Source organism: Salmo trutta, chromosome 31, assembly GCF_901001165.1.
Source record: "Salmo trutta chromosome 31, fSalTru1.1, whole genome shotgun sequence".
NCBI lineage: Eukaryota > Metazoa > Chordata > Actinopteri > Salmoniformes > Salmonidae > Salmo > Salmo trutta.
In genome coordinates this window covers 9,219,640-9,245,623 of record NC_042987.1, presented here as the reverse complement: position 1 = coordinate 9,245,623, position 25,984 = coordinate 9,219,640, and the positions used below count along the sequence as shown (strand labels likewise).

General features: G+C 41.3%; 1 protein-coding gene across 2 annotated transcripts in view; it reads left to right on the top strand.

The window, feature by feature from the left end:
• Positions 1 to 25,984, top strand: part of epha4b (eph receptor A4b) — a 128,715-nt gene that overhangs the window by 52,585 nt on the left and 50,146 nt on the right. For both annotated transcript variants that reach the window (XM_029725073.1, XM_029725072.1), the window contains exons 9-10: positions 105 to 267; positions 2,671 to 2,776. In XM_029725073.1, coding sequence (XP_029580933.1) covers positions 105 to 267; positions 2,671 to 2,776 — 269 coding nt within the window. The remainder of the gene's footprint in view (positions 1 to 104; positions 268 to 2,670; positions 2,777 to 25,984) is intronic.

The window sequence follows — 25,984 nt, the reverse complement described above, 5'->3', positions numbered from 1 at the left end:
CTCTCTCTCTCTCTGTGTCTTCCCATCTCCCTCTCTCTGTCTCTCTCTCTGTCTCCCTCTCCTTCTTTCTCTCTCTTTCTCTGTCTCTCTCTCTCCAACATTAGAACCAGAGAGAGCAGAACTACACAGTCCTAAAGACCAGGTCCAATGTGATGACCGTAGATGGTCTGAAGCCTGGTACTACGTACGTGTTCCGTGTCCGAGCTAGAACGGAAGGGGGATACGGCAACTACGGAGGAGAGATAGAACTGGAGACCAGCCACGAAGGTAGCTAAAGATCCCTCTCTGTCTCTTCCTCTCTCTCTGTCTCCACTTACCCTCTGTTGGCTGCTCGGGGTCTCTTTTTCTCTTTCCTCTGCTTTGTTTTTACCTCTATCTCTCTCCGTCCTCTTTATCTCCTTCAGGTCCGTCTCACTCCTTCCTTGTTCTCCTCTTTTTCATTCTCATATTGCGAGAAAGGAAATGAAATTCCAGCTCATGAGACTCTCGACAATTCCACTAGGGCTGTGATGAGTCTGGAATTTGGGGTAACAATGAAATGACCATGGTTGTTAAACTGTCATTTTTGTGGAAAAATGTTTTGAGCTCGTAATGCATCATAATGAATACAACACAGGTTTGGTGACACACTCCCGTCTCAAAAACGAAAGATTTTGACCTGCTTGGAACTTTCGTAATGAAAGCTTTCCCTCCTGACTGTGCTGTTCTGCGTGTGAAATAATTACCAACGCTTTTCATATAATAATAGAAAACTGCTATTTAAAAAAAAAATTATAATAATATTTAACCATTTGTTTAACTAGGCAAGTCAGTTAAGAACAAATTCTTGTTTACAATGACGGCCTACCAAAAGGCCCCTCCTGCGGGGGGCGGGGCCTGGGATGAAAAAATAAATACAGTATAAATATAGGACAAAACACACAACACAACAAGAGAGACAACACATCACTACATAAAGAGAGACCTAAGACCACAACACAGCATGGTAGCAACACAACATCACAACAACATGGTAGCAACACAACATGGTAGCAGCACAAAACATGGTACAAACGTTATTGGGCACAGACAACAGCACAAAGGGCAAGAAGGTAGAGACAACAATACATCACACAAAGCAGCCACAACTGTCAGTAAGTGTGTCCATGATTGAGTCTTTGAATGAAGAGATTGAGACGAAACTGTCCAGTTTGAGTGTTTGTTGCAGCTCGTTCCAGTCGCTAGCTGCAGCGAACTGAAAAGAGGAGCGACCCATGGATGTGTGCTTTGGGGACCTTTAACAGAATTTGACTGGCAGAACGGGTGTTGTATGTGGAGGATGAGGGCTGCAGTAGATATCTCAGATAGGGGGGAGTGAGGCCTAAGAGGATTTTATAAATAAGCATCAACCAGTGGGTCTTGCGACTGGTATACAGAGATGACCAGTTTACAGAGGAGTATAGTGTTCTATAAAGAGCATTGGTGACAAATCTGATGGCCGAATGGTAAAGAACATCTAGCCGCTCGAGAGCACCCTTACCTGCCGATCTATAAATTATGTCTCCGTAATCTAGCATGGGTAGGATGGTCATCTGAATCAGGGTTAGTTTGGCAGCTCGGGTGAAAGAGGAGCGATTACAATAGAGGAAACCAATCTAGGAAACCTATTGGGTAAACTATATTATTCTATGCCTAATTGTTAGTTACACAATTATTATTATTGTGCCAGCTGACTTAATATCGATCATGTAAATCAATCGTGTCGATTTGATCAATCATTTTAATGTCATCAATCTGATCAATTGTACAAGTTGATGACTATTGAAATGAAAAGCACGGATGGAGCTGAGTGAATATTAGTCATATCAACTCTATATAAGGGGATCTATGGTATAGATTACACTGTAAATCTCTGGTGCACTGAAACCTTTAAAGCAGCCTAGTGTGTGTGTCTGTTTCTGTGTGCGTTTGCACATGTGTGTGTGTGTGTGTGTGTGTGTGTGTGTGTGTGTGTGTGTGTGTGTGTGTGTGTGTGTGTGTGTGTGTGTGTGTTCAATGCCAAGGAGTGGAATAGGAGATCAATGGCCATCTATTGCTGCCTGGAGGCATTCATTTGCCTGAAAGGGCTCGTTGCCCATGCATACAGACATGCATACACACACACACACACACACACACGCACACACGCACACACGCACACACACACACACACACACGCACACGTCTGCTCGTGCTTGGCTAACCTTGATAAATGGAGCATTTGTTTTGAGTAATGGCCCGATTGCTGCAGCGTAAAAATCAATGTGGTTTCACAGAAACTTTTAAAGCAAGCTTGTTACGTACAATGTTAACATATCCATTTGGACAGCGCAGGAAAATTGGAATGCGTTTACAGTCAGCCCTCATTGAGGAATATTGAAATGGAAAAAGCTTTTCATCGTCAAAGAGCATGCTGAGTACATTATCTTTCTCTCTCTTTCTCTCTCTCTCTCACACACACACCCACACACACACACACACACACACCCACACACACACACACACACACACACACACACACACACACACACACACACACACACACACACACACACACACACACACACACACACACACACACACACACACACACACACACACCCTCTTAGGCTGTATTAACTCTTCCTATTCCTAATGTATTCCCTGTCTCAGACATGTTGGCCATAGACCCCAACCAGTCTACTATTCTGGCTGTGTCCATCGCTGGAGGCATCATACTGCTCATCTTTCTGGTTGCCTGCTTCGTCGTCAGTGGCAGGTAAGAGCAATACACACCGCACATACACATGAGCATGCACACACACACACACACACGCCGTGGGAGTTGGAGCTGCTTATAAAGACGAAGTTGCCCGCGTCTACTTCACTCAGATTGCATAGAAACAGACATAAGATAAGTTTCATTAAGAGTTCAGTCCACTCTTGTATATCGCCTTGGGAGCAAAGAGAACACTATGATTTACTTGATATTATATGTGATGTTTGATTGTCACCTTATAAGAATCTTAAGGGAACATACCTGACGTTAAGCGAAGGCAATGTGTAAGCCCAGTGGTTTTCTATGCAGGCTGTATTATTGAGTCAGATTAAAGAAGAGAACCAAAGAGAAGAGATGATGGGAGAATAGAGAAGAGGGGGAAAGGAGAGGGAGAGGAGCAGACAGTCTGAATTAGGCTCCAGCTCTCCAGTAGAGGGAGGAAAGAAAGAGAGAGAGAGGGAGGGAGGGAGGGGAGGAGAGCAGAGAGGGATGACAGGCCAGTGATTTACAATGTCTGTCAATGAATGGTTATCCTATATTTGCTGTGACTAGATTAAATAGCTATTCTTCCCCTGGATACAGACACACACGCACACACGCAGCCACACACACACACACACACACACACACACACACACACACACACACACACACACACACACACACACACACAGCATATGTTTTACTACACGCACACAGTTCTGAGGTCTGTAAAAATATTAGTATTGATTGAGGGTGATTTCCTATCAGGCTGAGTGCTCTTTTCACTATTGACCACGTGGGATCTAATCAGTGGAGACTGTCCTGAACACACACACACACACACGCACGCACACACACACACACACACATATGCACGCACTTGCAAATGCACTCACATACAGATACACACATAAAACACACTCAAATACGAAAGGCGAGACGGCAGGGTGCTGTTCCTGGTTTACTAGAAGTACACATAGACACACACTTACAGCTAATCAGGTTTCACAGGCAGGTGTTAACTGGGTTTTACAGGGGGGTCGATACACCTCCATCAATTACCTCTCCCTCCATCCCTATTTTCTCTCCATTCCCTCTCACCATCTTTGCATTCTGCCAAAGGCTAGGATAGGGGGATGGAGGGAGGGGGTGGGTGGCTGTTGATTAGTGCTTTCTGAGAGAGAACCTCGAAACATCTATCCAAAAGGTGTGTGTGTCAAATCAAATGTTTTTTTGTCACATGCTTCGTAAACAACAGGTGTAGACTAACAGTGAAATGTTTACTTCCCAACAATGCATAGAGAAGAAAATAGAAAATAATAAATACACAATAACTTGGCTGTTTACACGGGGTACCAGGACCGAGGGAATGTGCAGGGGTACGAGGTCATTGAGGTGGGGATAAAGTGACCAGGCTACTGGGTAGATAATAAACAGTTGCAGCAGTGTATGTGATGAGTCAAAACAGTTAGTGCAAAAAGGGTCAATGCAGATAGTCCGGGTAGCTGGAATAGAGGTCCTGGATGGCAGGGAGCTTGGCCCCAGGGATGGACTGGTCCGTACTCACTACCCTCTGTAGCGCCTTGCTGTCAGTTGCCAAGCAGTTGCTATACCAAGCGGTGATGCAGCCAGTTAAGAGGCTCTCAGTCGTGATTTTTGAGGATCTGAGGGCCCATGCCAAATCCTTTCAGCCTCCTGATGAGGAACAGGAGTTGTTGTGCCTTCTTAACGACTGTGTTGGTGTGTGGATCATGATAATTCCTTAGAGATGTGGACACCAAGGAACTTGAAGCTCTCGACCCGCTCCACTACAGACCCGTCGATGTGGATGGGGGTGTGCTCAGCCCTCCGTTTCCTTCCTGTAGTCCACGATCAGCTCATTTTTCAAGTTAAGGGAGAGGTTGTTGTCCTGGCACCACACTGCCAGGCCACTGACCTCCTCCCTATAGGCTGTCTCATCACGGTTGGTGATCAGGCCAACCACCGTCGTGTCCTCAGAAAACGTAATGAGGGTGTTGGAGTTCTGCGCTGCCACGCAGTCCTCTATAAACAGGGAATACAGGAGGGGCTAAGCACGCACCCCTGGGGGGCCCCCGTGTTGAGGATCAGCGTGGCAGATGTGTTGTTGCCTACCCTCACCACATGGGGGCAGCCCGTCAGGAAGTTCAGGATCCAGTTGCAGAGGGAGGTGTTTAGTCCCAGGGTCCTTAGCTTAGTGATGAGCTTTGAGAGCATTTTCAGGCATGTGTTCCTTGTGAATGTTAACCTGTTTTTTGTTTTTTGACACCACACTCCAAAAAGCAAGTTCTGCAGGCTCTAGTTCTGTCTTATCTTGATTATTGTCCAGTCGTGTGGTCGAGTGCTGCAAGGAAAGACCTAGTTAAGCTGCAGCTGGCCCAGAACAGAGCTGCACGTCTTGCTCTTCATTGTAATCAGAGGGCTGATATAAATACTATGCATGCCGGTCTCTCTTGGCTAAGAGTTGAGGAGAGACTGACTGCATTACTTCTTCTTTTTATAAGAAACATTAATGTGTTGAAAATCCCAAATTGTTGCATTGTCAACTTACACACAGCTCTGACACACACACTTACCCTACCAGACATGACACCAGAAAGTGTACAGTATTATATACAGCTATTATTGCATGGAACTCCGTTCCATCTCATATTGCTCAAATAAACAGCAAACCTGGTTTCAAAAAACAGATAAAGCAACACCTCACAGCACAACGCCTCTCCCCTATTTGCCTAGATAGTTTGTTTGTATGTATTGATATGTAGGCTACATGTGCCTTCAAAAAATGTTTATGTAATTCTGTCCTTGAGCTGTTCTTGTCTATTAATGTTCTGTATTATGTTGTGTGGACCCCAGGAAGAGGAGCTGCTGCTTTTGCAACAGTTAATGGGGATCATAATAAAATACCAAATACCAAAGGTCTTACTCACATCAGCTATGGAGAGCAAGATCACACAGTCATCCAGAACAGCTGGTGCTATCATGCATGGTTCAGTGTTGCTTGCCTCGAAGCGAGCATAGAAGGAATTTACTTGTCTGGTAGGCTTGCGGCGCTGGGCCATTCGCGGCTGGGTTTCCCTGGTAGTTTGCAAGACCTGCCGTATTGATATTTTGATTGCAGGAGGTCATAGTGAGATTTCTTATAATCGTCCAGATTGGTGTCCCACTCCTTGAAAGCGGTAGCTCTAGCCTTTAGTTCAGTGCGGATGTTGCCTGTAATCTATGGCTTTTGGTTGGGATATGTACGTACGGTCACTGTGGAGACGACGTCATCGATGCACTTATTAATGAAGCTGGTGACTGATGTTGTAAACTCCTCAATGTTACCGGATGAATCCCGGAACATATTCCAGTCTGTGCTAGCGAAACAGTCCTGTATCTTAGCATTTGCTTCACCGGACCACTTCCGTATTGAGCACGTCACTGGTACTTCCTGTTTGAGTTTTTGCTTGTCAGCAGTAATCAGGAGAATAGAGTTAAGCTTTGCATGCGTCTCTGTGCGTGGAGTAAAGGTGATCTAAAGTTGTTTCACCTCTAGTTGCACACGTGACATGCTGGTAGAAATGAGGTAAAACAGATTTCAGTTTCCCTGCATTAAAATCATCAGCCACTGGGAGCGCCGCCTCTGGATGTGCATTTTCTTGTTTGCTTATGGCCCTATACAGCACGTTGAATGCGGTCTTAGTGCCAGCATCGGTTTGTGGTGGTAAATAAACAGCTACGAAAAATATAGATGAATACTCTCTTGGTAGATACTGTAGTATGGCCTGCAGTTTATCGTGAGGTATTCTAACTCAGGCGAGCAAAACCTTCAGACTTCCTTAACATTAGAGATTACACACCAGCTGTTGTTAACAAAGAGACACACAACTCTCCCCTTAACCTTACCCGAAGCTCTCATTCGGTCTTGACGATGCATAGAAAAAATAGCTAGAAGTATATTATCCATGTCCTTATTCGGCCATGACTCTGAAAAACATAGGGTATTACAGTTCTTCGGGTCCCGTTGATAGGATAGTCTCGAACAGAGCTTGTCCAGTTTGTTCTCCAGGGATTTTATATATTCGCCAGTAGAACAGAGGATGGAGGCGGTTTAGTTCTATTCGTTGATTTGGTCTCGTCCGGGACCTGTATCTTCTTCTTTCGAGTGACCCTGGTGTAGGACCTGGTCCAGGATGAGCAGTACATCCACAGCTGCCGACTCGTTGAAGTAGAAATCTTCATTCAAAGCAAGGTTAGTGATCGCTGTTCTAATGTCCAGAAGCTGTTTTCGGGACATAGGAAATGATAGCGGAAGTATTATGTACAAAAGAAGTTGAGATCAGCGTAAAAAAACCCACAAAATAGCAGAATTGGTCAGGAGGCCATTAGACGGCAGCTATCCATCTCTGCAGTGCCATCTGTGTGTGTGTGTGTGTGTGTGAGTGTGTGTGTGTGTGTGTGTGCTTGACTTCAGATTGCAGGAGATCAAAGACAGCACTTGAGAGACAAGGAGGGAAATGAGGACTAGAGATGGACAGAGCACCGCAGAGAAAACAGAAAGGAGAGAGCGGAGAGGGAAGGAGAAGAGATAAAGAGAGGGAGAAAGGCAAGTTTAGAGATTATAATGGAAGTAGTGGGGATAGTAGAAGAAGGGAGCATCAGGGATTTTTTCTTGTGAGAGAGGGAAGGAGGGAGGGGAAAAAACAGGGAGCGAGGGGTGTAGGGAGTAGGGAGGGAGAGAGATTGACCTGGAAGGTGCAATAGTAGTGGTTATGTTGCATACCGGCAGGCAGGTTTCTGAAGAATCAGACAGAATCTGAGTGATAACCACTCACTATAGCGTACATGTGTGTCTCTTTTTCTCTCAACTTCTTTTCTTCTGTTTCTCTTTCTCTTAATCACCTCTTCTCATTTTTCTATACCATCTTCTCTCTCCCCATATCAATATTTGCTCCTCTCCCTACCCCAGTGTCTATTTAACATTTCCTCTCAATCGCTTATGCTTTTCTCTTAACTCTCTCTCTCTCTCTCTCTCTCTTTCTCTCTCTCTCTTTGTATTCACTTTTCAGGATTTCCTCCTTGTGTTCTCTATAGCCTTCATTACAGCTAAATGAAGCTACACTCATTCATTTTAGCATCTGAGAGAAGGTGGAGGGTGAGAAGGAGGGAGAGAGGCAGGGAGAGAAAGAGAGAGCCCTGTGTGGTTAAATTCAATGAGAATGTACTGACTGGAGCACCTTTTGAAGACAGATGAATCAGATAGCCATATGCAGCAGTCATAATAGTGGAATATAATGGATTCGTACAAATCTTTGTATAGAAAACCAGCTTCAACCATTCTTTCAGCATTGCCAATCACTCCCTTGGCAAGTAACAGAACGAGGGGGGGGGAATGGCAGAACGAGCTCTATGTTGGTGGCCTTTGGTACATTCTAATGCCTCGATTCCATCCGAAATACACAGCTAAATTATTAAATACTTTAACGACTTTACCTCCCAGTTTGGTCAAATAAGTGGTATTGAGTAGACAGACATTAAACTCCCGAGTGGCGCAGCGGTCTAAGGCACCGCATCGCAGTGTTGAGGCGTCACTATAGCCTGGGATTAGATCACAGCCGGACGTGACTGGCTCCAGCGACTCCTTGTGGTGGGTGTTTCCTCTGACACATTGGCGCAGCTGCCTTCCGGGTTAAGCGAGCGGGTGTTGAGAAGCGTTTCGGAGGACGCATGGCTTGACTTTCGCCTGGGGAGTTACAGCAATGAGACAAGATCGTAATCACGAAATTGGGGAGAAAAAAGGGGGTAAAAATGCATTAAAATGAATGAAAAATGTAATGAATTCAGTTGTGTAGGCCTATGTGATCAGGACAATTTTCTAAGTAAGATAACTTTTTATTAACATTAAACCTGTCTTCTCTTTAGATAAAAGTCATATTTACAGTTTTACTGCAAGATATGAATTGGCACAGTGATGTTTGTTCTTCAAACTATGAATTGTGTTGGCTCTGCTGCTGTAGACACTTAAGGTAAGTAAAACTATTTTATTTGCAAGCCAGACAAAATGAAACGGGCCTATTTATATAATGAATATGAATTCGGAGGGCAGAAATTATTAAATATTAAAGCATTAAAGGCTTCAGTCTCATTAAAGGCTTCAGTCAAACAAAGTTATACTTACATCTGAACTGGTTCTCTAGCAGATTAGTAAAAATGTCTCACCCCATGTTCAAGAATGTCCGTTTTCAGATTACAACCTCTCACTTTCAGTTATTTGTAAAGGAAATCATCTCCAAAATAGTTTTATTTTTAAAACAAGCCATAGAAAGACAGAAAATACAGAACAAACAATATAACACGTATTATGGTTAAACTCAAATATACTAATTGATCAAAAAAAACATTATTATATATATTTTGTAAGGTATAATCTTTTTAAATTATATAAATCGGACTGGTGGAGTAGTCACACATGCAGCAAACAAAAATATATAGAAATGTCTGCTCTACCCAAAATTACAACCAACTGATGGCAACATTACTGCAAAAGAAGTAAGAAACTTGTCTGTCAGCCCTGCATTAAAGACCAGAGTTGGTTAAAGAACATTTTTATGAATAAAAAAGTATACCAGTTTAATTTATTATTGCAACCAATAGAATGTTACATGAGCGGCCTTTCAGGTTATGTCGGTATAGAACTCGTTTTACTGTGGATATAGATACTTTTGTACCTGTTTCCTCCAGCATCTTCATAAGGTCCTTTGCTGTTGTTCTGGGATTGATTTGCATGGTTATGGGAGTCAAACCAAGAAAATGTGTTAATGACGTCCAAAAAATGAACAACATTAAAACGTAAGCATTGACACGTTATTAAGTATTCAGACCCTTGGCTATGAGACTTGAAATTGAGCTCAGGTTCATCCTGTTTCCATTAATCATTCTTGAGATATTTCTACAACTTCATTGGATACAACCTGCGGTAAATTCAATTGATTGGACATGATTTGGAAGGGTACCAAAACATTTCTACAGCATTGAAGGTCCCCAAGAACACAGTGTCCTCCATCATTCTAAAATGGAAGAAGTTTGGATTAGCACAAATTTCTAAAATCCAGTTTTTCAATGGTTGTTATGGGGTATTGAGTGTATTTATTAGATTGTAGAATATGTCTGTAACCTAAAAAAATGTGGAAAAAGTCAAGGTTTCTGAATACTCGAATGCACTGTATATACATATATACAGTTGAAGTCGGAAGTTTACATACACCTCAGCCAAATACATTTAAACTCAGTTTTTCACAATTCCTGACATTTAATCCTAGTAAAAATTCCTTGTTTTAGGTCAGTTAGTATCACCACTTTATTTTATGAATGTGAAATGTCAGAATAATAGTAGAGAGAATGATTTATTTAATCTTTTGTTTCTTTCATCACATTTCCAGTGGGTCAGAAGTTTACATACACTAAATTAGTATTTGGGAGCATTGCCTTTAAATTGTTTAACTTGGGTCAAACGTTTTGGGTAGCCTTCCACAAGCTTCCCACAATAAGTTGGGTGAATTTTGTCCCATTCCTCCTGACAAAGCTGGTGTAACTGAGTCAGGTTTGTAGGCCTCCTTGCTCGCACACACTTTTTCAGTTCTGCCCACAAATGTTCTATAGGATTGAGGTCAGGGCTTTGTGATATCCACTCCAATACCTTGACTTTGTTGTCCTTAAGCCATTTTGCCACAACTTTGGAAGTATGCTTGGGGTCATTGTCCATTTGGAACACCCATTTGCGACCAAGCTTTAACTTCCTGATGCCTTGAGATGTTGCTTCAATATATCCACATCATTTTAATTCCCTCATGATGCCATCTATTTTGTGAAGTGCACCAGTCCCTCCTGCAGCAAAGCACCCCCACAACATGATGCTGCCACCCCCGTGCTTCACGGTTGGGATGGTGTTCTTCAGCTTGCAAGCCTCCCCCTTTTTCCTCCAAACATAACAATGGTCATTATGGCCAAACACTTCTATTTCTGTTTCATCAGACAAGAGCACATTACTCCAAAAAGTATGATCTTTGTCCCCATGTGCAGTTGCAAACCATAGTCAGGCTTTTTTTATGGTGGTTTTGGAGCAGTGGCTTCTTCCTTGCTGAGCGGCCTTTCAGGTTATGTCGATATAGGACTCGTTTTACTGTGGATATAGATACTTCTGTACCTGTTTCCTCCAGCATCTTCATGTTGTCCTTTGCTGTTGTTCTGGGATTGATTTGCACTTTTCGCACCAAAGTACGTTCATCTCTAGGAGACAGAACACGTCTCCTTCCTGAGCGGTATGACGGCTGCCTGGTCCCATGGTGTTTATACTTGCATACTATTGTTTGTACAGATGAACGTGGTACCTTCAGGCATTTGGAAATTGCTCCCAAGGATGAACTAGACTTGTGGAGGTCTACATTTTTTCTGAGGTCTTGGCTGATTTCTTTTGATTTTCCCATGATGTCAAGCAAAGAGGCACTGAGTTTGAAGGTAGGCCTTGAAATACATCCACAGGTACACCTCCAATTGACTCAAATGATGTCAATTAGCCTATCAGAAGCTTCTAAAGCCATGACATCATTTTCTCAAATTTTCCAAGCTGTTTAGAGGCACAGTCAACTTAGTGTATGTACAATTCTGACCCACTGGAATTGTGATACAGTGAATTATAAGTGAAATAATCTGTCTGTAAACAATTGTTGGAAATATTACTTGTGTCATGAACAAAGTAGATGTCCTAACCGACTTGCCAGAACTATAGTTTGTTAACAAGAAATTTGTGGAGTGGTTGAAAAGCGAGTTGTAATGACTCCAACCTAAGTGTATGTAAACTTCCGATTTCAACTGTATATCTATCTATCTATCTATCTATCTATCTATATTTATATATATATATATTTATATATATATATATATATATTTATATATATTTATATATATATATTTATATATATATATATATTTATATATATTTATATTTATATATATATATTTATATATATATATATATTTATTTATATATATAGATTTATATATATGCCCGGTGTGTGCAAGAGTGTGCAAAGCTGTGATCAAGGCAAAGGATGGCTATTTTGAAGAGTCTAAAATCTAAATTATATTTTGATTTGTTTAACACTTTTTTGGTTACTACATGATTCCAAATGTGTTATTTCATAGTTCTTATGTCTTCACTATTATTCTTCAATGTTGAAAATAGTAAAAAATAAAGAAAAACCCTTGAATGACTAGGTGTGTCCAAACTTTTGACTGGCAATGTACATTACATGGGACCTGTAAATTCACTCACAGGAGACTCATGCTCTCCCTCGATGAAGATACATTTGACTGCAGCAAAACACAGCCCAAAAATACCAGTGGTACCAAGAGGCGGGACAGACAGCAGACTGACAAACCAGCATCACTTGCTTTGTGACTGACAGGCGCCTGTCCTGTCAATAGACCACTAAGATGCATATTCAGAAGATGCTTATACAGACTTTTCTGACTAGCGAATTGAAACTTAAATGACAAGAAGCCTAGTTAATTTATGAAGTGGAAAAAGTAGCCGGCTGACAATGAGTCTGTTATCGGCTGTTTAGGCCAACAGCCGGCGCTTATGGAAAACAGTGTACACACACACGCGCACACACACCATAAGCCCTACACTCCCTCAGTCTATGTTGGCAGGGGAGCGGGTGATACCGTGGTAATATGGCTAGTAAAAGCGGTGATTTGTGGTGTGTTCTGTTCTTTTCTGTTCCTGTTAAATAAAGTGGCGTCTGTCCATTGTTCCTGCAGGGAGGAAACATGAACAACAACTAAACCGCCTCAGACACAACCCTGCACAGACAAAACACCACTGTTTATTGCTGAGTGCGTGTGTGTGTGTGCAGTTATTGCTGTGAGACGTGTGTGTGTGTGCCAAGCTCGTGTGTCGTTATTTCTCTTATTTTATTTATACAGTTGAAGTTGGAAGTTTACATACACTCACTTAGCATTTGGTAGCATTGCCTTTAAATTGTTTAACTTGGGTCAAATGTTTCGGGTAGCCTTCCACCAGCTTAACACAATAAGTTGGGTGAATTTTGGCCCATTCCTCCTGACAGAGCTGGTGTAACTGAGTCAGGTTTGTAGGCCTCCTTGCTCACACACACTTTTTCAGTTCTGCCCACAAATGTTCTATAGGATTGAGGTTAGGGCTTTGTGATATCCACTCCAATACCTTGACTTTGTTGTCCTTAAGCCATTTTGCCACAACTTTGGAAGTATGCTTGGGATCATTGTCCATTTGGAAGACCCATTTGCGACCAAGCTTTAACTTCCTGACTGATGTCTTGAGATGTTGCTTCAATATATCCACATCATTTTCCCGCCTCATGATGCCATCTATTTTGTGAAGTGCACTAGTCCCTCCTGCAGCAAAGCACCCTCACAACATGATACTGCCACCCTGTGCTTCACGGTTGGGATGGTGTTCTTCGGCTTGCAGGCCTCCCCCTTTTTCCTCCATAAATAATGGTCATTAGGGCCAAACAGTTCTATTTTTGTTTCATCAGACCAGAGGACATTTATCCAAAATGTGTGATCTTTGTCCCCATGTGCAGTTGCAAACCGTAGTCCTGCTATTTTATGGCGGTTATAGAACAGTGGCTTCTTCCCTGCTGAGTGACCTTTCAGGTTATGTCGATATAGGACTCGTTTTACTCTGGATATAGATACTTTGTACCTGTTTCTTCCAGCATCTTCACAAGGTCCTTTGCTGTTGTTCTGGGATTGATTTGCATTTTTTGCACCAAAGTACGTTCATCTCTAGGAGACAGAACGCGTCTCCTTCCTGAGCGGTATGACGGCTGCATGGTCCCATGGTGTTTATACTTGCGTACTATAGTTTGTACAGATGAACGTGGTACCTTAAGGCATTTGGAAATTGCTCCCAAGGATGAACCAGACTTGTGAAGGTCTACAACTTGTGGAGGTCTCCAACCTAAGTGTATGTGAACTTCCGACTTCAACTGTATATATATTTTAGGGGGTAGATCAGCTTTAATATTGCAGATATATTGTGGGTTCTATCAATGTCATTGTTTGCATCATTTCCAATCACCCATTTTATATTATTAATATATTTTCCTTCTTTATTTTGTTCCCCTAACCCTACCACCCCACCCCTAATTTGAATAAACTAATGGACAAGAATACTTAGACTTCTACTTCCAACATATAAATCTACATTTTACTGGTCCGGTACATTTTATCTTAGTTATCTCTTTTTTCCTTTAGTCCCACCCTTCATCTACCCTTAACCCCTCCCATCTATCGCTGATAACCACTATTCTATTTTTCAACTGTGCTGGTGTGTTTCACAAAAGCTCTGAACCACATGGTATTCTCATGGTGTCTACAGATACTAAATTAAAAAAAAAAAATTTTACTAAGAGTATTATTATAGAATTGATCGATTGACTATGGCTTTTCAAACGACCCAGAAGTGTTATTTGCAGAGTTAGTTTTGGTTAAATGTTGTGATTCTTCAGCCATTCCTGAACCTGCAACCAAGAACAAGCTACATATGGACGGTACCGAAACAAGTGATCTAATGATTCTGCGTCTTTGCAGCAAAATCTGTGGAGTAAGTTTACAGGCATATATTATGATGAGTATAATTGAAATTTGTATATCATTATGGTAAGTGGTGAAATAAGTATAGCTACTTATAATTTTAATGGCTTAGCAAATTATTAAAAAAGACGACCATTCTTCACCTGGCTGAAAGAGAAGGAATATGATATCTATTGTTTACAGGAAACTCACTCTACAATTACAGATGAGGTTGTGTGGAGAAAGAACTGAGAGGCAGAAATACATTTCTGTAATGGGCAAGAAACTCAAAAGGGGTGATGATATTAATTAATAACAATATTGATCCAAATGTGCAAACTGTCCAAACAGATCCGAAAGGAAGGTGGATCCTTGTAAATATACTATTGGACCATAAACAGATTTGGTTAATTAGTGTAAAATGGTCCAAATAATGATGATTCCCACTTCTTCAAAAATATACAGTACTAATCTATCGCACTCACGAGCAACAAATTACTGTATATTATGGTGGGAAATTATAATACAGTTAGTTGTAAGTACCCTAATGGGTCGTAAAGGAAATCATACTACACAATATTACCTTCATGCACTTAGGGAAATTACAGATATCATGGTCACATTAGAACTAAAGGAAAAACTAAAAGAAATGGAGTAACTTATTCGGGAAGGATAAAGTATAATATAGTATAAAAATAAAGCGAAAAATGCACCAAATCCTTTTTGAATCTTCAACATAGAAATGCTAACAAAAATAATTTACAGAAACATGTTACAAATGACTGAGTCATTCATGATTCACCAAATTATATTTTGAAAAAGGAAGCAAAATACTTTTCAGTCTCCTCCATTTCCACTAACTAATGTTAACTGTAAGGACCCCCCCCCCCCCCCTAATAATAGTGTAAAATGAACAGCTCTACATAAAGACTTGTGTGATGGCCAAATTGCAGAGGAGGAACTTCTTGGTGCATTTAAGGCAGCTTAGCCCCTCCAAATCCGGACGCTGCTGGGCCAATTGTGCGCCGCCCTATGGGACTCCTGATCATGGCCAGTTCGTGATACAGCCCAGGGTTGAACAAGGGTGTGTAGTGATATCTCTAGCACTGCTAGTGCCTTTGACCGCTGCGCCACTCGGGAGCTCTAAGCTGGCATACCAGTTGAGGTATATGAAACCTTTTTTTATCTACTCAAACATCCACTATTAGCATGTTTTCTCCACTCCTGTAAAAATGGGTACATATTTTGATTTCACTATTACTGAAACAGGACCCAGGTGGTAAGTAAAAAGATCCAGTCTATCTAAAAAACTGCCAGGCCAATTACACTTCAGTTTTGTCATGCAAAAAGTTATGTATAGTAACCCCAGGTGTAAAGTAATAAATAATGGCTTCGTCTTAGAAATGATTCAACTGTCAAGAGCAGTAAAACAAGGTTGTCTACTATCGGCATGTCTATTTTTTATGGCCATCGAAATGTTAGCAATTCAAATCAGATCCAACAATAATATCAAGGGGCTAGAATTTCTAACCTACAATGTTGTTTTACTCCTCTTGACAGTTTAATACACTACATGACCAAAAGTATGTGGACACCTACTCGCCGAACATCTCATTCCAAAAACATGGGCATTAATATGTGACAGACTGACTCGATTCGGTCTTATGTAGCAACATTTGAAATTGTGTTTTTTACATTGGATGAAAGTAGAGACTCAGAGCTAGAAAATGGTATGTCATACACTACAGTTGAGGGGCAATGGGAAAGTAATTCTGCTTTGAAAGTTGATAAACTTGTAAACTCACTTTTGAATAAATGGCCCTTGAATGTTTTGGTACACCTACTGGAGAGCTCGTCTTTGTCTACACCCATTCATCATTGTTCACACCCTCTTAAGCCTTAGCCCCACCCATCTCTTTAAGGATTCACATGTGAGGCCATGTGCTAAACAGAGTGAGAACGGTAGTGTGCAAAACATCCAAAGATTTCAAGACTAAAGGCTGGTTTGTACTACGTCTGTCGACATGTCTGTAGTCAGTTGTCACAGTGACATCATGAACATTCTATTGTCGTCCGACATCAAACTTGTCGTTGTCGTTATGAAAAAGTATAAACACAAACATGACAGGTGGCATGAAATCAGCATCCTGGTGGTCCAAAATAGCATAACTGGTGTATTTTAACACCAATAAACCCATCCGTTTAAACTTGAATTTAGTATATGTCAATCTAGCAAACCAGGCAACTTAAAGCAACTTTCTAAACAATGTTTTGGGTCATTTCTAGCTTGTTACCTAGCTAGCTAACTTTAAGTTAGCTGGCTAGCCAGTTCACATAATGACCATATCATAGCTGACGACATCTTAACTTTAGCTAATTTGTATTAATTATTACAGGAAAAAAGCTAACGACAAGATCATTATTTACAAGTTAATGGTGAGTTAATTACAAATCTAAGAATCATTGAACTTGGACACTGTCTCGTTGGCCTAACTTATATCATAATATGACTTTGGTGCTGTTCTTCACATTACCATCTCTGGTAAACACACACTATATAAAATCAAATCAAAGTCTGTCACCTGCACAGGATACAGAAAGTGTAAATGGTATAGTGAAATGGTTACTTGCATAGTGAAGTATTTTGTTTAAACATGTAGCTAGCTAGCTAGCTAAACAATGAACCATAATCCCAACTCATAACTTTAATAGCCTGCATGAATCTGAAGGTAGCTAAAGCTAGCTAGCTAACATTAGGCTATAATTAGCAATGCAAATGGCTCTGAGATACAAATAATATTACTATACAGATCATATGCGTAATGTTGGCTATCGAGCCAGCTAACAGTACACTTTACCTTGCAATGAAGATGACTTTCTGTCAAAATTAGAAATATATAATATCTGAAAATGTAGCTAGCTAGACTCTTACACGTATACATCGATGAACACTTGTCTCTCTCTGTCACAGATGCCATGGTTGCCCTTAGTTTGAAGATATAGCTTATCCGGAGACAGGTGTTTTATACAACAGCCTTCTGTGTGTTTTCTTTTTGACTCCCTCCGCATATTTGCAATCAAGCGGCAGAATTTTTCCCATCTCCTTAGCTTTAATACTCTGCTTCCACCGGGCATTCCACTGATTTCAAAACTTGGTTCTCTGGAAAGTGGAGCGCATTAGCAACACTTTTGCAGTTCTTCGTGATATCTTTTTTTAAAACCACGTTAGAAAGGATTATCTACACATTCTGACACAAACTCATGTCACAGACAGAAGCATGCTACTTGGCAGACCAATCCGAACTCATCTGTCTGCATGTTCAGCCCATCCATTATCTCAGCCAGTCATGGCTAGCAGAAAGGTTTTTGTCCTTTTTTTGTGGCTAAACCATCTGGGTTCATAATTTAACAATTTGATTTATATTTACAGATTGCAGACAAGTTTGTTATTAAGGCACATGAAAGTTCACATCTTCCAGAAGGCATTTCTGCCCAAAAACCCATTTGGATCCAAAAAATAATGTTTACCTTCAAATGCCTCTCTTGTGAAATAGTGACACATGATAAATGCCTAGTTTCCTGATACAAGTCACATATAGAGTTGGTCCCTCCTTTGCTGCTATAACAGCCTCCACTCTTCTGGGAAGGCTTTACACTAGATGTTGGAACATTTCTGTGGGGACTTGCTTCCATTCAGCCACAGGAGCATTAGTGAGGTCGAGCAGTGATGTTGGGCGATTAGACCTGGCTCGGAGTCGGCATTCCAATTCATCCCAAAAGTGTTTGATGGGATTGAGGTCAGGGCTCTGTGCAGGCCAGTCAAGTTCTTCCACACCGATCTCGACAAACCATTTCTGTATGGACCTCACTTTTTGCAGGTGGGTATTGTCATGATGAAACAGGAAAGGGCCTTTCCCAAACTGTTGCCACAAAGTTAGAAGCACAGAAATGTCTAGAATGTCATTGTATGCGGTAGTGTTTAGATTTCCCTTCACTGGAACTAAAGGGCCTAAACCAAACTATGAAAAACAGCCCGAGACCACTTTTCCTCCTCCACCAAACTTTACAGTTGGCACTATACATTGGGGCAATTAGCTTTCTCCCAGATTGGTCTGTTGGACTGCCAGATGGTGAAGTCACCACAGAGAACTCGTTTCCACTGCTCCAGAGTCCAATGACGGCGAGCTTTACACCACTCCAGACAACGTTTGGCATTGCACATGTTGATCTTATGCTTGTGTGTGGCTGCTCAGCCATGGAAACCCGTTTCGTGAAGCTCCCTACGAACAGTTATTGTGCTGACGTTGCTGCAATAGGCAGTTTGTTACTCGGTAGTGAATGTTGCAACTGAGGACAGGCGATTTTTACGCGCTACGCACTTCAGCACACAGCGGTCCCGTTCTGTGAGCTTGTGTGGCCTACCACTTCGCGGCTGAGCCGTTGTTGCTCCTAGACGTTTCCACTTACAATAACAGAACTTACAGTTGACTGGGGCAGCTCTAGCAGGGCAGAAATTTGATGAACTGACTTGTTGTAAAGGTGGCATCCTATGACGGTGCCACGTTGAAAGTCACTGAACTCTTTAGTAAGGAATTTCTACTGCCAATGTTTGTCTATGGAGATTGTATGGCTGTGTGCTCAATTTTATACAACAATCAGCAACGGGTATGGATGAAATAGCCAAATACACTAATTTGAAAGAGTGTCCACATACTTTTGTTTATACAGTTGAAGTCGGAAGTTTACATACACCTTAGCCAAATACATTTAAACTTCCTGACCTTTAATCCTAGTAAAAATTCCCTGTCTTAGGTCAGTTAGGATCACCACTTTATTTTAAGAATATGAAATGTCAGAATAATAGTAGAGAGAATGATTTATTTCAGCTTTTATTTCTTTCATGACATTCCCAGTGGGTCAGAAGTTTACATACACTCAATTAGTATTTGGTAACTTTGCCTTTAAATTGTTTACCTTGGGTCAAACTTTTCGGGCAGCCTTCCACAAGCTTCCCACAATAAGTTGGGTGAATTTTGTCCCATTCCTCCTGACAGAGCTGGTGTAACTGAGTCAGGTTTGTAGGCCTCCTTGCTCGTACACGCTTTTTCAGTTCTGCCCACAAATGTTCTATAGGATTGAGGTCAGGGCTTTGTGATGGCCACTCCAAAACATTGACTTGGTTGTCCTTAAGCCATTTTGCCACAACTTTGGAAGTATGCTTGGGGTCATTGTCCATTTGGAAGACCCATTTGTGACCAAGCTTTAACTTCCTAACTGATGCCTTGAGATGTTGCTTCAATATATCCACATAATTTTCCTGCCTCATGATGCCATCTATTTTGTGAAGTGCACCAGTCCCTCCTGCAGCAAAGCACCCCCACAACATGATGCTGCCACCCCCGTGCTTCACGGTTGGGATGGTGTTCTTCAGCTTGCAAGCCTCCCTCTTTTTCCTCCGAACATAACGATGGTCATTATGGCCAAAGAGTTCTATTTTTGTTTCATCAGACCAGAGGACATTTCTCAAAAAATTACGATCTTTGTCCCCATGTACAGTTGCAAACCATAGTCTGGCTTTTTTATGGTGGTTTTGAAGCAGTGGCTTCTTCCTTGCTGAGCGGCCTTTCAGGTTATGTCGATATAGGACTCGTTTTACTGTGGATATAGATATTTTGTACCTGTTTCCTCCAGCATCTTCACAAGGTCCTTTGCTGTTGTTCTGGGATTGATTTGCACTTTTCGCACCAAAGTACGTTCATCTCTAGGAGACGGAACGTGTCTCCTTCGTGAGCGGTATGACGGGTGTGTGGTCCCATGGTGTTTATACTTGCGTACTCTTGTTTGTACAGATGAACGTGGTACCTTCAGGCATTTGGAAATTGCTCCCAAGGATGAACTAGACTTGTGGAGGTCTACATTTTTTGCATGAGGTCTTGGCTGATTTCTTTTGATTTTCCCATGATGTCAAGCAAAGAGGCACTGAGTTTGAAGGTAGGCCTTGAAATACATCCACAGGTACACCTCCAATTGACTCAAATTATGTCAATTAGCCTATCAGAAGCTTCTAAAGCCATGACGTAATTTTCTGGAATTTTCCAAGCTGTTTAAAGGCACAGTCAACTTAGTATATGTAAACTTCTGACCCACTGGAATTGTGATACAGTGAATTATAAGTGAAATAATCTGTCTGTAAACAATTGTTGGAAAAATGACTTGTGTCATGCACAAAGTAGATATCCTAACTGACTTGCCAGAACTATAGTTTGTTAACAAGAAATTTGTGGAGCGGTTGAAAAACCAGTTTTAATGACTCCAACCTAAGTGTATGTAAACTTCCGACTTCAACTGTATAGTATGCTTTCTGAGGAGCAGCCAGTATTTACTATTTTACACCTAGGGTTACTTTACATAAGAATCTCTTATACCCATTGTATAAGAGATTCTCCAAAATGTAAATTGTCCAGGCATTTATATACAAATTCTAGTCGTTCTTTATCAAAGGCCTTTTCAAAATCAGCTATGAATACCAGGCCGCCCAGTTTCCCAAATTTGTGATAGTGTTCTATTGTTTCCAGTACTTTTCTGATATTACCTCCAATGTAAGGGGCCTCCAGTTTTCTAGGTGGGCTGTATCCTTATATTTACCACCTGGGTCCTGTTTCTGTAACAGTAAAATCAGACCTTCTTGCTGAGTATCTGATAATCTATCATTTTTATAGGAGTGGTTAAACATGCTAATAACGGACCTCTGAGTACATAACAAAAAGATTAGATATACCTTAACTGTTATGCCATCCAGTCCTGGAGTTTTTCTGGACTTAAAGGCGTTAATTGCATCAAGAAGTTCCTCCTCTGTAATTTGGCCTTCACATGTACAGTTGTTCATTTTGTATTATAAAAATAAATAAAATGTAAGCGTACAATTAACTTCAGTAAGGGAAGGGGGGATACCTCGTAAGTTGTCCAACTGAATGTGTTCAACTCAAATGTGTGTTCTGCATTTAACCCAACCCCTCTGAATCAGTTAGTGGAGATGAAGGAGACTGAAATGAAAACATGATGTTTCAAGTATTTTTATTCCTCGTTCAAAATATTGTTTGTTGAATCATCGATGACTCCATCATTCGTACCACGTTTTTGTCAATTATTTTTTGCAGATGTTTGGTTTAATAATTTGGTCCATTTTCCCCCATATTCCATCCAGTTCACTTTATTTTCATTTTATATTACACCTGATCTTTCTTGAATAAGATTCTCCATTTATTTTTGTTTTTCCTAACTTATTCTGTGCCTCTATGGCACAACTTGTAGTGCTATCTGTACTATTCGTTCCTCTGTTTCCTTTGTTACAATAAGGCGATCTGCTGTACCTATGTTATGTAGGAAAAAGTCAGTAATACATTCTTCTGTCTTGGTTAAAAACAAGTTATAATCCAGTAGGCTTTGATTTCATTCCAATATCCTCGCCCACGTGGAAATTCTGTCATGTGTTAGCTAATTATTTGATGGTCCGACCGCATTCTGTCCCCTATCAACACTTTTTCTACTTATGGTGCCAGCGAGAATGACATAGTTAGGTGTAGTTATTGCGTTCTGTGTATGGTGTGTGTGTAGCGTTTTACTGCTAGGGCTTTGTCCGCGGGCTAGTTGGCAGGCTGACAGGTGGGAACAATGCGAGCGACTGGCATGCGATGGAATCAGCAGATGGTGTGTACTCGTCAAACCGTTCCCCCATTAATTTTTTTAGTTCCCTCAGAATTTGTTAGAGAAGTTGTTACGTGTCGTCAGTTCTGTACTCGTGCATGTCTGTATTGTGTCTGTAGTGTGTGTGTGTGTGTGTGTGTGTGTGTGTGTGTGTGTGTGTGTGTGTGTGTGTGTGTGTGTGTGTGCGTGCGCGCGCGTGTGCCTCCCCGTTCTCTACTAATGATTCTCTCTTGCCGCCATGCCTCTCTCCCTCAGAGAGATGTAAGGAGCTCACCAAACAACACCCCAGGCATTGGTCGGATGCCAGATCCCCGTCGAGTTTGATTGTTGTTTGTTTGTGTTTTTAATGTAGAAGTTGTCGAGGAGTGGCGAGAAGTTGTTTTAGGGCTAGGCCATCTGTTTCAAAGTCTTATGGTTTTTAGACCATAAAACATTGTTTTAAAGTCTCAGAGAAGTTTGATCCACTGGAGGAGCCATGAGAGACTCTTCTCAAGGTGATTCCTCTCAAGGTGATTCCTCTCAAGGTGGTTCTTCTCAAGGTGATTCTTCTCAAGGTGATTCTTCTCAAGGTGATTCTTCTCAAGGTGATTCTTCTCAAGGTGATTCCTCTCAAGATGATTCCTCTCAAGGTGATTCCTCTCAAGATGAAATCAGACAGATGTGCCATAAGGAGTTATACATTAACTCAAATCAACCAGTCGAGCTCATCATTCTAACTGCCTCTAGCTATGTATTCAATATGCACTAACCTGATTGGCTGATAGCACCCTGAATGACTCAACTGTCAGAAAGGGAACAGGAAGTCTTCGTCTCTGTCGTGTTTTAGGTGTCTGGAGGTGACGGGAACGTTAACCATCTGAAAGCCTATTCAGCCCACTCTTTCTTTCTCGCTCCTTCTCCCTCTTTCTTTAACTTCTTGGGGCTATGTGGGACGTTAGCGTGCCACCCGTGGCGCACCCTATCAACAACAGGTGCATTTCAAGAGCGGCAAATTTGAAACCAAATAAATGTCAAAATTCAAATTTCTCAAACATACAACTAACTTACACCCTTTGAAAGATAAACATCTCCTTAATCTAACCACGTTGTCCGATTTCAAAAAGGTTTTACGGGGAAAGCATAAAGTTAGGTTATGTTAGGAGAGTACATTGACAATAGCTGTGTGTAATGTATTGTCGATTCAAAGACAGGCGTCACCAAAACCATAAAATCAGCTAAAATTATGCACTAACCTTTTACAATCTCCATCAGATGACACTCCTAGGACATTATGTTAGACAATACATGCATTTTTAGTTCTATCAAGTTCATATTTATATCTAAAAACAGCGTTTTACTATGGCGTTGATGTTCAGGAAATCGTTTCCCTCCAATACCGGCAGTCAAGTCATGACAACAAAATAATGAATTAATATTAGAAAACATTGGTAAAGTATTATATTGTCATTCAAAGAATTATAGATTTACATCTCTTGAACGCAATCGACTTGCCAGATTTAAAATTAACCTTACTGGGAAATCACACTTTGCAATAATCTGAGCACTGCGCCCAGAAAAATACGAACTGCGATACAGACTAACCGCCATGTTGTAGAGATCTAAAATCGAAAATACTATGTAAATAATCCATTACCTTTGATTCTCTTCATCAGATGTCACTTCCAAAGAATCCCAGGTCCATAACGAATGTAGTTTTGTTCAAAAAAGCTCATCATTTATGTCCAAAAAGCTCCGTGTTGTTAGCACATGATCTAAGCCAGCCGGACTTCACTTCACTTCACGAACGGAAAAAATATATTTACGTTCGTTCAAACATGTCAAACGTTGTATCGCATAAATCATTAGGGCCTTTTTTAACCAGAACATGAATAAAATTCAAGGCGGACCATTGGGTTCTCTTTTAAAACGTTTCGGAATGAGAGTACCCAACATGAACTCGCACGCCAGGTGTCTAATGGGCCATCACCGTTCCAAGGCTCTTCTTCGGTCAGATCTCACTGTAGAAGACTCAAAACACTTTGTAAAGGCTGGGGACATCTTGTGGAAGCAATAGGAAGTGCCAAAACATTCCTCAGCCCCTTTGTTTTTCAATGGTATAGGCTTAAAGTCAATTCAACACATCAGGTATCCACTTCCTGTCAGAATCTGTCTCAGGGTTTTGCCTGCCAAATGAGTTCTGTTATACTCACAGACACCATTCAAACAGTTTTAGAAACTTTAGGGTGTTTTCTATCCATATATAATAAGCATATATGCATATTGTAGTTACTGGGTAGGATTAGTAACCAGATTAAATCGGGTACATTTTTTTATCCAGCTGTGAAAATACTGCCCCCTATACCCTAACAGGTTAACTAGAAACGGACGGACAGAGGGAAAGACATGAAATATTTGGCGTTTTTAGATGGTTTTCAGCTCTCTCACTTTCTTTTCATGTCTCTCTGACAAAAGGATGGAGAGGGAGAGGTATTGACCTGCTATGCGAGGAGAGTAAGATGTCTTAGTAATGGACAGATTTAGAAGGAAGACTTTTTAGTCTGGCTAATAGAGGAGGAGAGGTGTCTCTGTCAGGGCAGGAGTTCTCTACACAATAGCATCTGGTAGAGGGGTGTGTGTATATGTGTGTGTGTGTGTGTGTGTGTGTGTGTGTTTGAGGGGACTCTTTTAAGACATCAGCATCTGTTACAAGGCCTTAGGTTATTCTTCAAATTTAATGACAGAAAGGAAGCATCCAGGAGAGAAAGGAAAATGCATGCAGATCTGAACACTGTCACTTATAAGGAGAGAGAGAGCCTATGTAGGAAGTAGAGAAGGAAACTAGAACAGAAGGTAAACAAAGAGAGAGAGATGAAAGTAAAGGAGAGGAAAGAGAGAGGGGGGTGGTAGGGGAAGTAGAGAAGCATAGATTAAAGGCTTCTCATTTTACGGAGATTTACTATTGTTTCAGCTCAGGTCATCCACCACCCACCTGGGAGATGCACGCCCCAGGAGCCATTTTGTGCCAGAATCTTCTCCCACACAGGCAGCTTCCTGGTCCTCTCTGCCAAAATATGCCAAGTCCTGTCTGTTGGGAGTTGAATAGTAGCCATTGTATTTCTTGCACGGGCAGTTTCCTGGCTCATAGTGGTTCTCTATGCCAGAAGCCTCTGGTCTTGTTTGTTGGCTGGAGAAACTGTGGTTTTGCAGAGATGTTATTGACACACACATACATACACACACACACACACACACACACACACACACACACACACACACACACACACACACACACACACACACACACACACACACACACACAGCCCTGTGGCAGAGAGGTTAGCGCCAGGCTGTTTTCTATGTAATGGCACTAATGATGATTGTGAGCCAGGAGAGTCTGTTTTGGAGTGGCCATTCAAAAGCCCACTTCTAATGAGGCAGCTGCTGAATGTCTGTGTGTGTGTGTGTGTGTGTGTGTGTGTGTGTGTGTGTGTGTGTGTGTGTGTGTGTGTGTGTGTGTGTGTGTGTGTGTGTGTGTTGGCAGCCTACAGCTCTTTGAATAGTTATGGGTAAGCTTTGGGCTATTAGATACTGCTTTGTGTGCAAAAACCCGACAAACTAACTAGCTCACAAACAAGTGAATAAAAGCTAGTCTGAGCAGGTTTAAAAACTATCATAATAATACCTTGGCCAGATGTTCTAGAAGGACTGGCAATAGCCTATAGGGATGAGAGGAAAGTGTGTGTGTGGTTGTTTATGTGTGTGTGTGGTTTTTGTGTGTGTGTGTGTGTGTATATCCGACATGCTTAAAATGAAGTCGTTTTGGATAAAAGCGTCTTCTAAATGGCATATATTATTATATTATTTATGTATTATTAGTGATTTTAGAATGAAACACACTGTCACCCAACCCATGGTATGTTG